Below are 13,924 nucleotides of genomic sequence, written 5' to 3'. Positions count from 1 at the left end.
TACCTAGGCACCGCTATTAATGCAGACAACGACACCAGCACTGAAATCAAACGAAGAATAACTCTTGCAAATCGCTGCTTCTTTGGACTTAGAGAATGTAAAATCACCATCTATAAGACACTCATCATCCCGGTTCTCATTTATGGCGCTGAGGCCTGGACCCTATCAAAGAAAGATGAGAGCGTCTTAGGATGCTTCGAGAGAAAAATTCTTCGGGTGATTTTTGGTCCCGTACCCATAGATGGAGAATGGAGGAGGAGATATAACGACGAACTGTACGGGCTGTACGGCGACACTGACCTAGTTAGCAGAATTAAAGTCCAACGGCTTAGATGGCTAGGTCATGTAGAGCGGATGGACATCAACGCTCCAGCCCGGAAGGTCTTCGAATCCAATCCCGAGGGACGGCGCAGTAGAGGAAGACCGCGACTCAGGTGGCGCACCCAGGTGGGAGAGGACCTCAACCAACTTGGCGTGCGAAACTGGAGACAGCTAGCTAGAGACCGAGCTGGCTGGAGACGCTTGTTGGTTGAGGCCCAGGTCCGCCCCGGACTGTAGCGCCACCTTAAGTAAGTAAGTAAGGAGGTAGAGAGTTTGACAATAAAGAGGTACGAATATTGCTGTCAAAATTCGTCATAAAGCAATTTATTGGACCCCCTTATACACCACAACAAAATGGAGCAGCAGTACGTGAAAACCCAACAATTGTGGAAGCAGCTAGAAGTATTAGAGTCGCCAGTAAGTTGCCGAAATGTCTGTGTCTAAGGCATGTAATACAGCAGCATATGTCCTGAACCGTACAGGACCGACAACAATCGAAAACAAGGTTCCATACGAATTATGGTATGGAAAAGAACTGTGAACTCTAAGCCACTTACGCATCTTTGGCACTGGATATTATGTCCACATACCTAAGGAACTTCGTAAAAAATTTGATGAAAAGGCTATGCTGATTATGCCGGCGATCTTAAAACCAGACGTTCAACTACTGGAGTAATTTCATTGTTTGCTGGTGGTGCTGTATCATGAACGAGTCAACTTCAACGAACCGTGGCCTTATCAACAACGGAAGCAGAAATTATGGCTGCAAGTAAAGGAACTAGGGAAGCTATGTGGCTTAAACGTCTTTTGCAAGAAGCAGGACAAAAAGAACTGGCACCAATATTATATGTCGATAGTGCAAGTGCTGTAAAGCTAGGAAAGAATCCCGAGTTTCACAAAAGAAAGAAGCATATTGAAGTTCGCCATTTTAATGTTCGTGATCGTTTCAGTTAGCAGATTTATAACGCGTACGATATCAAATGCTACGAAAGAAAATAGGTATCGACCAATTATAATTTCATTCAATACAATTTTGTTTTGTGTTTATGGAGGAAGTGTTAAAGCTAGATAAATCACTTAACAAAATTTATTACTTTGATCTTTTATATAACTCTAAGAAGTTATTTTATTATGAGTAAATCAGTTCGAAAAATTATTAATTATTATCAAATGAATACTTGAAGCTGCAGAACTTTTTCCTTAAATAAATATATATTATATTGTTTCATTGTAAGATTGACTTTCATTTAGAGAAAACTTATCAAATACTAATACAGACATCTTATGCTAATATAATAATGGAACAAGTCGACATAAGCCAACATGAATTGGAGGAAATCCAAAATCTCACGAAAAATTTGCTTGACAAATCTCCTTTGTTACGAGTATGTGCACTAAAACAAAACCCTCATTTGATCCATCTTAGTGAGAAACAACAAACAAATATTAACAAACTCAAATCTAATGGTCCAACAGCAGCATTATGGATTCAGTTGTTTAATATGATAACATTGGTTAAAGATTTTATTCACGCTGAGCGATCTGGCCATTAGAATGCCCATATTAATTGTGTGAAGAATATGATTACATAGTTCCATGCCACCGGACACTTCTTTTTGCATGACATGATAAAACTGCTTTCTGTGATAACCCCATTGTCTTAAGAAATATCTTCACCTATTACTGCAATTTTTGCAGTCTCCACAGATTTTTCTATTGAAGTTTGAATAATTAATAGGTCAACATCGTCCAGTGCTTCTTTCACCTCTATTCCTTGGTTACGAAGTGCGGTGGATAGAAAAGATATCCTTAAGCGATATGCGTAGGCGATTATGATTTCGAAAAGGAAATTTCTTTTCGTCATTCCTTTTTTACCGTGGTCACTAACACAGATCACTTGGATCGGCAATTGCAATGATAATGCTGAGAGGTTCATTGACTTCGGCAACACCAATAGCCTTGTGATTGATGGCACTCTGTTTGAGCACAAACTTTTTCATAAAATTAGCTGGGTGTCGACGAAAAGGCAAGCGTCTGCCAACCAAACTGACCACTTCGCGATTAGTCGACGCTTTTGAATCAGTCTCTTGGACGTCCAAAGCAGAACGGGCGCCGACATGGGACTTGCCCGTGGCCTAAAGTTCGACGATCCAATGGAATAACACGTGCCCGAAAATTAACATCGCCAGACTAAAGGATCCCACGACGCGTCAACAAATCACGGACCACCTGTCTCACGGAATGAAAACAATCAGCAGCACAGTACATGACAAAATCGAACACCATTGGAATGTTTTCATTTCAGGTGCTGACAGAATAGTCGGTCGGAAAAAAGGAAGCAAACAGTTAAGGGCTTGAATAACTGCTGCACAAGAGGAAGAAAGAAACGAGCTGGAGTCCTCGTATCGCATGAAAAAGAAATAGGTCCAGGTGCGACGCGACAAGACGCGCACCGCACCTCCCAGTAAAGATGAGATCGTTGCCGCAATTAAGGTACTTAACAACAACAAAGCGGTAGGACTTGATGGAATTCCCGCAGAGCTTTTCGCTCATAAAAGAAGCCTGGACCACCGAAAGCTTCCCCCATGAGTGGAAGAAGGGAATTATCGTCAAGCTTCTAAATAAAGGAGATCTTACAAAGTTCAAAAACTGAAGAGCAATTTGCGTTCTACCAGTCGTTGCCAAAATAGTAGCAAAAGTTATACTGGAACGCACAGAGAACACCTTGAGGCCATACTCGATGCCGAACAAGCAGGATTCCGCGCTGGATCCTCCTGTATTGATCACATTAACACCCTGCGGATCATTATTGAACAGTGCGTTGAATATAGATCACCACTTCACCTGCTGTTCACCGACTTCGAGAAGGCCTTTGATAGCGTTAACAGGGAGTATATCTGGTTAGCTTTGAGGAGGAGAGGCATCCCAGAAAAACTAATTGCTATTATAGAGCAGTATATGATGGATAAAAGTGTGACGTTCTGCACGATGGTAGGTTGTCAGATGATTTTGAAATCCGAAGCGGAGTCAGACAGGGCTGTATTCTGTCGCCAATATTGTTTTTGTTGGTGCTAAGCGATGTACTGCGCTCAGCTCTGTCAGGTATGGAGTTTGACATCCTATTTAAAGCACTTGGATTACGCGGACTATGTTTGCTTACTCTCTCATAGGATCATGGATCTCCACCAAATGATAACAAGTGTGGAGAGAGAAGCAGAAGTTGTGGGGCTGAAAATGAATTCCGGCAAAACAAAAATGATAAGCCTCGGAACCCGACCATCATCTCAAATAAATATTTCTTCTCGCAACCGGTGGAAAAAGTGGAGACCTTTCAATACCTTGGATGTATCGTCTCCATCGGAGGCGGAACCGAACAAGACGTCATCTGCCGCATTGGCAAAGCAAAAGCGGCGTTCGGTATGTTGTCAAAAATTTGGAGGAATAACTCTATCAGCTTAAGAACAAAGCTACGACTGTTTCGCACAAATGTCGAATCTGTGCTTCTTTATGGGTGCAGCACTTGGAAGGTTACTTCAGCCTTAACAAGAAAGCTGCAAACCTTCGTGAATAGATGTCTTCGTAGCATCCTAAGGATTTTCTGGCCAAACCATATTTTAAATGAGGTCCTACATAGAAGGACAGGTCAGTAATCTTTAGAATCTATAATACGGAGACGTAAGTGGCAATTGATTCGCTTCGAAAAGGTAACGACTGCATTGCAGGCCAAGCCATGCAGTGGAATCCGCTCACAAAAGAAGGAAGAAGAGCTGGACGACCGAGAAGCACATGGCGCAGGACAGCCGAGGCGGAATCAGCGTCACTAGGCAAGAGTTGGAGGGAGCTGAAACACATCTCCGGAAACCGTACACAATGGCGCGGAGGTGTAGTAGAGGCCCTATGCCCCTTAAGGGGTCCCCAACGGACTTAACAAGTCTGAAGACCTAAGTAATACAGAAAATGTAAGTGATTGAAAATGCTATTTCAAACTATTTCTAACTTAACATAAGAACTTAATTTCATTTTGAATGTGTTCTTGTTCTTATAAAAAAGTTTAGGTTTAAAGGAGTTAAAATTCAACGTTTTACAACCGAATGGAAAATAATTCCTGTTTTTATATAAAAGATAAAGATAGAATAAAAACATTTTTGAGACTTGTGGCGGCCTACGCACACAACTTCTGCGACTTTCAAATTCTTAATGAGAGTTTAGTTTATATTTTAAACAAAACATCTATCCTTTCCTGGCGACAAAAACAACCTGCCATTGAATTGATTTCAATACCTTGACTTAAAAATAATTTTTTTTTTTCAATTTTGTTTATGCCAATTCCTCCACAAATTTATTTAAACATACATTTATAAAACCCTTGCGTAAGGTTGAGATTTTAATTTACTTCAAAATATATTGCACAACTTTACTTAAATTGAACCACAAAATTCGGGTAATCTTTTACTAAAAGCTTTCTTATAGGAATTTGAAAACAAAATGTTTACATTGAGGATTCAGAAGTACCTTAAAACTGTTTTGTAGGTATATATTTACGTAAACTGTGATTATATACAAATTCATCAAAAGAAAAAAAACCTATTCCTACACTTAAACAAAGTAATGATAACCCCTGGAACTGGATGCATTCAATTGCCTTATTACACCTCTAAGTCTACGAAAGCACATGCTCCTGTTAGGAAGGCATGTACGTGCTTTACGGGTAGTACCAATTCAATGTTAGACACCTATGCTTTCCGGCTTCTTAATTAATTTTGCGAATCGCCTCAAGCTCCACTGTTCTAAATTCCTCTTAAAATTCTGTTACAAGTTTATCACAGCATTTAGGTTAATGACTCATTCTAATTCCGAGTCGAGAAAGAAAGATCAGGTCGCTTCAAATTATATTACCGTTGTAATACTATCATCATCGGGAAATGTGAAGACAATCGACAACTCATTTTTATTTGTATGTTTTTTTATTTAGAGGTGTACAATCGTGCATGCAACATGAACAGAACAACGACATCCGTTTTATTTTTCTCCACTTCTTGATCACAAAAGAAAATTATAAGAGATTCCTTCGGAATCATTCACAACAAAGCATAATCTTTCTCAGAAAGTCAATTCGGTTTGTTTCGGGGTGTTAGATCTTGGGTGTCGTTTTTTCTTCTCTTCCACTCTTTAAAGATACAAATGTACGGTACGCATAGTAAAGTAAAGGAAAAAAAAAAAAGAAGGAAGCCGCGTTGTTTTCAATCCAAACGTCTCCCCTTTTCCCAGTTTTGTTATTCTAATCGACATGGAGCAATCATAAACTTCGGTGTTAGACTCAAGACTTGAGTGCGACATTACCCCAAAATGACACACGACTTTGGTTATTGAGTTTTTTTTTTTATTTTTAATTATTGTTCGTGTCTTCGTTGTGCGTTTGTTGTATTTTGTTTGTTTGTTTGCCACTTAGGGACTAAAAGAGGGTGGTTGAGGAAATGATGACAAATGAAACGAATTCATGAGTTTAAGGAACGAATTCAATTTATTTTGATAGATTTACATACACACAAAAACTTAGAAAAATTGATTCGATTTCCAATTGATACAATCTACACCTCGGCTTCTATACTACCTCTGCTTTACAGTGCACGGATGTATTGTAGATAGATAGAGTAGAGGTACATAAAATGCAACAAGTTACACCCTAGGAGGTCGTCTACGTCTACATTGTCGCTGCTGTTGCTCATTCTGTTTCTCGATTCACTATATTCAAGGGTAATTGTTGTGGTGCGACGCGGCACGGAGCGACAAGACAAGACGCAACGAGACGAGCCAAGGGAGAGAGAAATGGAAGAAAATCATTGAAATGAAATTTAACAACGAATGCTGTTTAATGTTTAATCTGTTGCTAAAGTTTCATTTTCATCGACCGACAGCGCGATGATTTGATTGTTGATGATTAAACTCACATAATTTATTCAATAAAGACGAAAACATATTCTAGACAAGTTTTATTAATTTCTTTTGTAGGTAGGGTATTTTGTTAGGATGTTTCAATGTTGCACAGTTTGTGGGAACTCACCAATTCCAAAGCGATGTTGATCATCTGTATCCAGCCACACACTCATTTTTATATTTTTATTTCAAATTATTTGAGGATTTTCTTTTCTATTTCTTTATTTTCACTTTGGGTTTGGGTTTTGGGTACAAAACACTTAAGCACTTAAACAAAAAACACTTAAAAACACACGAATTGTTTAAATATCACATCAAAAACAACGAATTTGTTAGTTTTTAACAATTTTTGTCAACAGAAAATTGGGAGACGTAGCCATCGGTGGCGGCCCCACGGACATTTTTTCGAAAATACAAAAATAAAAAGAAATAAATATTCGACTTCAACTTCGTCAACTGATTACAAACTGTGCGCAGTTGGGGAGAGGCTTTTTAGTTTTGCTGGAGAACAACAACAACTTGGTGTAGTACCTATCAGAGATGAGTATTTACTTCATAAGTAGCAGATCTACTTCATTAATTTATTTGTATGTATCTGCTACGTAGCAACTTATTTCTGCTTCGTTTTAAGATTTTGTCTAACGCACAAAATTTCATTTAAGATGTGTTGAATTGATTCATTGTGCCTGTCATTCGCTGCATTTATGTGCATCAGCGGCAATAAAGAAAATTGAATTTCAAATTGAGACATACTTACAAGATGTTTATTTTTATTTTTTTCACAGTTTTAAACGACAAACTGAATTTTGTGAATTTCAAGAAGCATTTAACCTTCAAATACATACAATTTTACGTCTAAGTAAGACTAGGTGGTGTATTTTGTGTTTTTTTCATTATCTGCTACATATTTTACAAATCTACTTCGTTTTTTTGGGCAAAATGTTTCACACTTCTTGCTTAGCATTCTCATCCCTGGTACCTATTTGAAATTTCTGACAGATTGTTTTGAGGGGTTGTGTGGGATGGATATTCAGCAGGTTGAGTGATGGTGGCTGGCTAGTGGCAGCACAGGACGCGCAAATGAAACAGTTCTGAACGCACTCTATTTGAATGTGTTCAGCGGGACAATATTGCTGGGTTATATTTGAATGGTCAGATTACATTAATCAAATTATACAAACGGGAATGGAGCAGAGCACCAATTTTAATAAGCGAATTGATTTATTAATTAGGTACAGTTGTGTTCATAAAAATTGCAGTGCTGGTCACATTTTATTAGATTGTCAATTATTTTAAGAACGGAAATAAAAATAAATTGGGTGGGCAACAGTCCTTTGAGAACTAGGGCCTAGTGACTTACAACTCTCAACCATTCCTGTGTGCGAGTACTGTTGTCAGGGATGGAGGGAACTTATAATTTTAAGCCGATTTCGAACGCCTAATTTGAGAAAGCACTTTTCATGACAAGAATTATTATTGGACAATTTGTGAATTCCTCGGAAGAGGCAGTACCCATGACCCACACTGATAACTTCCCATCCCGTCTGTCGATTTGTCTTGCTTAAAATTTTGTCTATATGTACTTGTATTTTGTAATTTTTACCAAATTCGCGTACTATTTTCGATTTTATTTTTTATGAAAAAACGGACCGCTGGATTTTTTATAAAAATTACTGAATATCGAAAACAATATTATCTGTGAAATAAAATAAGTTTGAAGCCAATATTTTTAACTTTTGAAAAGCTATTTGAGTCTAAAATCAATTTTTACCAACTTTTGTTAATTTTTTTTTAGGTTTTTAATTTTTTGTACAAAAACTGTCAATTTAATTTTTTGTACAAAAACTGTCAATTCGATTTTTTTCAAAATTTTACTGAACGTTTAAAACAATATTTCTTTAAGATAAAATTAGTTTGAAGCCAATACCTACAATTTTTGAAAAGATATTTGAGTCGAAAATCAATTTTTACCAACTTTTATGCATTTTTTTAGGTTTTTATTTTTTGTAAAAAAAACTGTCATTTTGATTTTTCTTAAACTTTGTCCTAGTGTTGAAAACAATATTTCTTATAAGTAAAAATAATTAAGAAGCTATTATCTCAAATTTTCAAAAAGATATTTGCGTCGAAAATCATTTTTTACCAACTTTTGTTAATTTCTTTCCGGTTTTTAATTTTTTGTAAAAAAAACTGTCAATTCGATTTTTTTTCAAAATGTTACTGAATGTCGACAAAAATATTTTTTGAAAAATAAAAGTAAATTAAAATTAATATCTCAAAGTTTTGAAAAGATATTAGAGTCAAAATCAATTTTTACCATCTTTTATTAATTTTTTAAGATTTTGAAAAGATATTTGAATCGATATTCAATTTTTACCAATTTTGAGTATTGTGTTTTTTGTATTTTTAATTTTTATAAAAAAACTGTCAATTCTTATTTTAGTCTTAAAATTTTGGAGGTGACAAATTTTTTTTTCAGTTTTTTTGATTTATAAAAAAAAACCGTTAAATGGATTTTTTTCAAAAAATATATTTGTTTGCTTTCACGTTACATATTTCTTATATAAAACTTAATTCAAGTCTCTAGCGTTTTTGATTCGTAAGATATTAAGGGTTAACCAAAATGTTCACCTTTTTTTAAAACTGCTTTCTTGAGAGCCTTTCTGCATCTTTCTGCCTTATTATCTGTACAACAAAATTTATTTGACATCGATATCTCTTCTGGTTCTTGAGCTATGGACAAAGAAAAAAGCGTCACTAACGTACGTACACACGCACGCACAGACATCTTTCTAAAAATCCTTTGAAACGTCAAGAAATGTCAAAATTTTCAATTTGACAAATCGGACTCATTACAATAACTTCCTTTGGGAAGTTAAAAAAAACTCTTAATCATTTTCTTCGACTTTTAAGATATTTCAAATCTATTAATGCGCACCTAGAACTATAGTTAAGCAAACCTTCCGACCATCCCAAGTTAATCAAAGCGAAATATAACTATGTAGCTCTTACTTACTTACTTAAGGTGGCGCTACAGTCCGGGGCGGACCTGGGCCTCAACCAACAAGCGTCTACAGCCAGCTTGGTCCCTAGCTAGCTGTCTTCAGTTTCGCACGCCAAGTTGGTTGAGGTCCTCTCCCACCTGGTTGCGCCACCTGAGTCGCGGTCTTCCTCTACTGCGCCGTCCCTCGGGATTGGATTCGAAGACCTTCCGGGCTTGACCGTTGATGTCCATCCGCTCTACATGACCTAGCCATCTAAGCCTTTGGACTTTAATTCTACTAACTAGGTCAGTGTCACTGTACAGCCCACATGTACAGCCATTCTCCATCTATCTATCACCCGAAACATTTTTCTCTCGAAGCATCCTAAGACGCTCTCATCTTTCTTTGACAGAGTCCAGGCCCCAGCGCCATAAATGAGAACCGGGATGATGAGTGTCTTATAGATGGTGATTTTACATTCTCTAAGTCCAAAGAAGCAGCGATTTGCAAGAGTTATTCTTCGTTTGATTTCAGCGCTGGTGTCGTTGTCTGCATTAATAGCGGTGAATAGGTATTCCTTAACTACCTCAAAGTTATAGTTGTCCATGGTGACGTTTTGTCCAAGACGTCGTGGTTCAGTGTCCTTTTTTGATGACAGCATATACTTGGTCTTGCCCTCATTGACCACTAAACCCATCTTCTTCGCTTCCGTCGCAATGCTCAAAAACGCTCCACTGACATCACGCTTTGATCTTCCAATTATGTCAATATCATCTGCGTATCCGCGTAGTTGGATGGATCTTTGGAAGATTGTGTCTCTAGTGTTGACGATTGAGTTTTGCACAATTCTTTCCAGAACGATGTTGAAGAAGTCGCATGACAGTGCATCGCCTTGTCTAAAACCTTTTTTGACATCAAATGCATCGGTAAGATCTTTTCCGACCTTGATAGAGCAGCGTGCATTCTCCATCGTCATTCTGCACAAACGGATAAGTTTGACAGGGATGCCAAAACTAGACATTGCTCGGTAGAGCTCTTCCCTATAGATGTTGTCATACGCGGCTTTGAAATCGATAAAGAGATGGTGGGTATCGATTTGAAGCTCCTGGGTTTTTTCCAAGATCTGTCGTAGTGTGAATATTTGGTCGATAGTGGACTTCCCTGGTCTGAAGCCACACTGATAAGGACCAATCAGGTTGTTGGAGAATGGCTTCAGACGTTCACATAATATGGCAGAGAGGATCTTATACGCAATGTTAAGGAGACTGATGCCTCTGTAGTTGGCGCATATTAGAGGGTCTCCTTTCTTATGTATCGGGCACACTATGCTGAGATTTCACTCATCGGGCATGCTTTCTTCCGATCATATTTTGCAGATGAGTTGGTACATGCTCCGTACCAAGTCATCACCTGCTGTTGTAGCATCCCTCTATCTCCTCGATCGCGTGCTTCTCATGCTCTCTTTTTTTCCATCTAAGAAGCCGGTGTTCCTCTCTCCTCTTCTGCTCGTAGAGCTCGCGAGCAGCTCTAGTCCTTTTGTGAGCGCCGTTTTGTATACCTCTTGTTTTGCTGGGTGCGCTTGCCGGCATTCGTCGTCAAACCACGGGTTTCGCTGTGGTGGCCGTGCACTTCAGAGGTGGCATCTCTGATGGCTACAAGGCAATGTTGCCACTGGTTTTCAATGCTTAATGCAGGAAGCATAGGACTCCTTAAGAGGTTATTAGAGACTCGATCGGAAAAAGACATGGCAGTCTCTTGCGATTGTAGCAGGCTAAACGTCGAAACTTCTCACAGTATTTCCTTGTTTTGGCTTGGATCGGGATATCCGTAGCCGTACCTTGGCTACAAGGAGGTAGTGGTCCGAGTCAATGTTGGCCTCTCGGAATGTTCGGATATCCTGGATACTGGAGAAGTGTCGTGCGTCGATCGCAATGTGGTCAATCTGGTTGACGGTTGATTGATCAGGAGATTTCCGTGTCCCCTTGTGGATATTAAGATGAGTGAACTGCGTACTAGCTACGCAGCGAAATTGACTAGCCTGAATCCGTTGTCGGAGGTGGTGTCGTGCAGGCTGTATCTCCCGATTATGCCACCAAAGATGTCTTCTCTTCCTAGCTTGGCATCTCCTAAGACAATTTTAATGTCATAGCCAGGGCACTGCTCATATGTCTTGTCCAAGAGCTCGAAGAATATGTCTTTTGTGTCTTCATCTTTCTCCTCTGTTGGGGCATGCGCGCATATTAGGCTTATGTTGGCGAATTTAGCTTTGATGCGGATTGTCGTGATGCGCTCGCTCACACTGTTGAAACTCAAGACTTTTTGCCTGAGCCTACTTCCAACAACAAATCCATACCCAAATAGACGCTGTCTTTGTTCTCGGTAGCAGTCGCCGTAGTAGATATCGCAGTCTTTTAGTTTGCGTTTGCCCGGTCCATCCCATCGCACTTCTTGGATGGCTGTAATATCTGCCTTGTAGCAGTTTAGGGCTTCCGCTAATTGTTCGGCTGCACGTGGTCTGTTAAGGGACCTAACATTCCACGTACATATCCGAAGTTCGTTGTCCTTATTTCGTTTGCGTGGGTTGTCAACAGTGAATCCGTCCGTATCCGAGGGTTGTTGGTGCTTCGAAACTTAAGGTATTTTTACGTGGCCAGGAAGTCACCCCGACGGCACAACCCCCAACCTGGAGGGCCAGATCCTTAGTATAACTCCAAGGAAGGGGAGCCGGATAAACCGATGAATTTCCTGTAATATCGGGGATACCGCAATAAAATGATGTATATCTTCTATTTCTCTTCTGTTACATAAATTACAAATTTGTGGAAGATTCGCACGATGAGGCACATAGTTCCTATAGGTGTTCCTGGAGGATGTTGACGAAGCTTATAGAGGTGCTGATTATAATTTATTTCATCAATTTTAGCAGTAACATTTGCAAACATAGAGCCCTATTCATCGACATTTAACTCCAATAAAGTTAAGTTAGCTGACTCCATTGTTTGAAAGGGGTGTCATTAGATTGCAGTAGTCTTAGCAAGGTGGTTTTTTGAAAAATTCTTCCATACCACTTCATCACTCTTATCAAACAATCAGACTTCATTTTGAGGTTTTAAGTATATATTGGCCTTATGCCAGACTCCGCGTAAATAGCATAATTTGGTGTTGAATTTGGTAGTCTTAACAAGCGTTTGAAAATGTCTTTGAATTGCTTCAAACTCCTCGAGAGCCAGAAGTATCCAAAAACTTGAGCACCGTAACACACACAAGTGTTGACAGTTGCTTGAAAGACCCGACATTTTGACACAAGATCGATTTTTGGATTGGCAAAAATCTTTGGCCATAATAAAATCCATGCAATTTTATCCTTTTTGCTTTTTTGTTTGACACGCTTAGAAAAGTTTAAGTTATGCGTAAGTAAAATTCCAAGATATTAAAACTCTTGTACTACTTCAATACGTTCATTACTGAGTAACCAATTCTCTTTAGGAAGCCTTCTTTTTTAAAGCGGTTATCATTATTTTCTCGCAGAAGGACTTCAATCTGTTTATTTATAGCTGCAGAGTGAAAGAATTTTCAGCTAGTACAACTGAATCGTCCGCGTTTAGCAAAACTTTTACTTGGATATCGGCAAAGAGTATTCCTCCTGGAAGTTCATCACAGATATCGACGATAAACAAAACAAACATTATTGGGATCAAAATGCAGCCTTGTGGAACACCCGCTGTTATTTCAAACCAGTCCGAAAACTCAGATCCATCTCATACAGAGGCGCTTGATGACTCCAAAAATTTAAAATACATCATCAGGAATTTTCGCGAGATCCCTAGTATTGAGAGCTTATACATCAAAGCCTGCCTGTTGAACTTATCAAATGCTGCTTTGAAATCTACAAAACAAGCTTATAATTTCTTTTTCTTTTCAATAGACTTCCTGGCAATACTGGTAAGTGCAAAAAAGTGATCCATCGTTGAAAAACCCGACCGAAAACCAGCTTGAAACTTGCTTTGAAGATTAGTGTTCTCGATCCACTTAGTGAGCCTTTCGTACAGAATTGAAGTCAGAATCTTTCTCATAGAGTTAAGAATAGAAATTCCTCTGTAGTTTTCCGCAAGATTTGAATCTCCTTTCTTGAAAATGGCAAAAATAACTGCTTTATTAAAGTTTAAGTCATCCTAGGCTGCTCAAAAATGGTCAGTCACGCCTTTAAATGGCAAAATAAACCGAAAACGCGAGGCCCAAAAAGGATGACTACTGAAAGAACTGACAGACAAATTGTTCAGTTAGCAAAACAGAACACTTCCATAGGCTCTAGGAAAATAAGAAATGGACTTTAACTGTTTGTTGGCGCTGTCCGAATACAAAGACGTCTTTTATAAGCGAAGTTACCAGCCCGAAGTCCCTGCAAGGTACCATTCTTGAAAAATCACGTGGCAAAGAGAATGGAGTTTGTTAAAGCGCATAGAGATTGGCCAAAATAGAAGTGGAGGAATGTTCTATGGAGCGATGAAAGCAAAGTCGTCCTTTTTAGGTATAAGGGTCGTCGAGAATATGTGAGAAGACCCTAAAATGCATCATACTATCCACGGTACACTACAAAAACAGTGAAGCATGGTGGAGGAAAAATTATGATATGAGCTTGCTTTTCATATTACAAGGTCGGGTCTATTTATCTCATGGGGGGTATA

General features: G+C 38.7%; 1 protein-coding gene across 3 annotated transcripts in view; it reads right to left on the bottom strand.

The window, feature by feature from the left end:
- LOC129953694 (dedicator of cytokinesis protein 1) overlaps positions 1-6,758 on the bottom strand; it is a 91,068-nt gene extending 84,310 nt beyond the window's left edge. For 2 of the 3 annotated variants that reach the window (XM_056067032.1, XM_056067033.1), the window contains exon 1: positions 6,383-6,754. In XM_056067032.1, coding sequence (XP_055923007.1) covers positions 6,383-6,428 — 46 coding nt within the window. In that variant the 5' untranslated portion in view covers positions 6,429-6,754. Of the gene's footprint in view, positions 1-6,382 lie in introns of all 3 variants that reach the window. The other variant, XM_056067034.1, reaches the window with a different exon arrangement.
- Positions 6,759-13,924: the final 7,166 nt, after the last annotated feature.

The sequence above is a fragment of the Eupeodes corollae genome, chromosome 1 (genome assembly GCF_945859685.1).
Source record: "Eupeodes corollae chromosome 1, idEupCoro1.1, whole genome shotgun sequence".
Taxonomy (NCBI): domain Eukaryota; kingdom Metazoa; phylum Arthropoda; class Insecta; order Diptera; family Syrphidae; genus Eupeodes; species Eupeodes corollae.
This window is presented reverse-complemented; position numbering and strand designations above follow the sequence as displayed.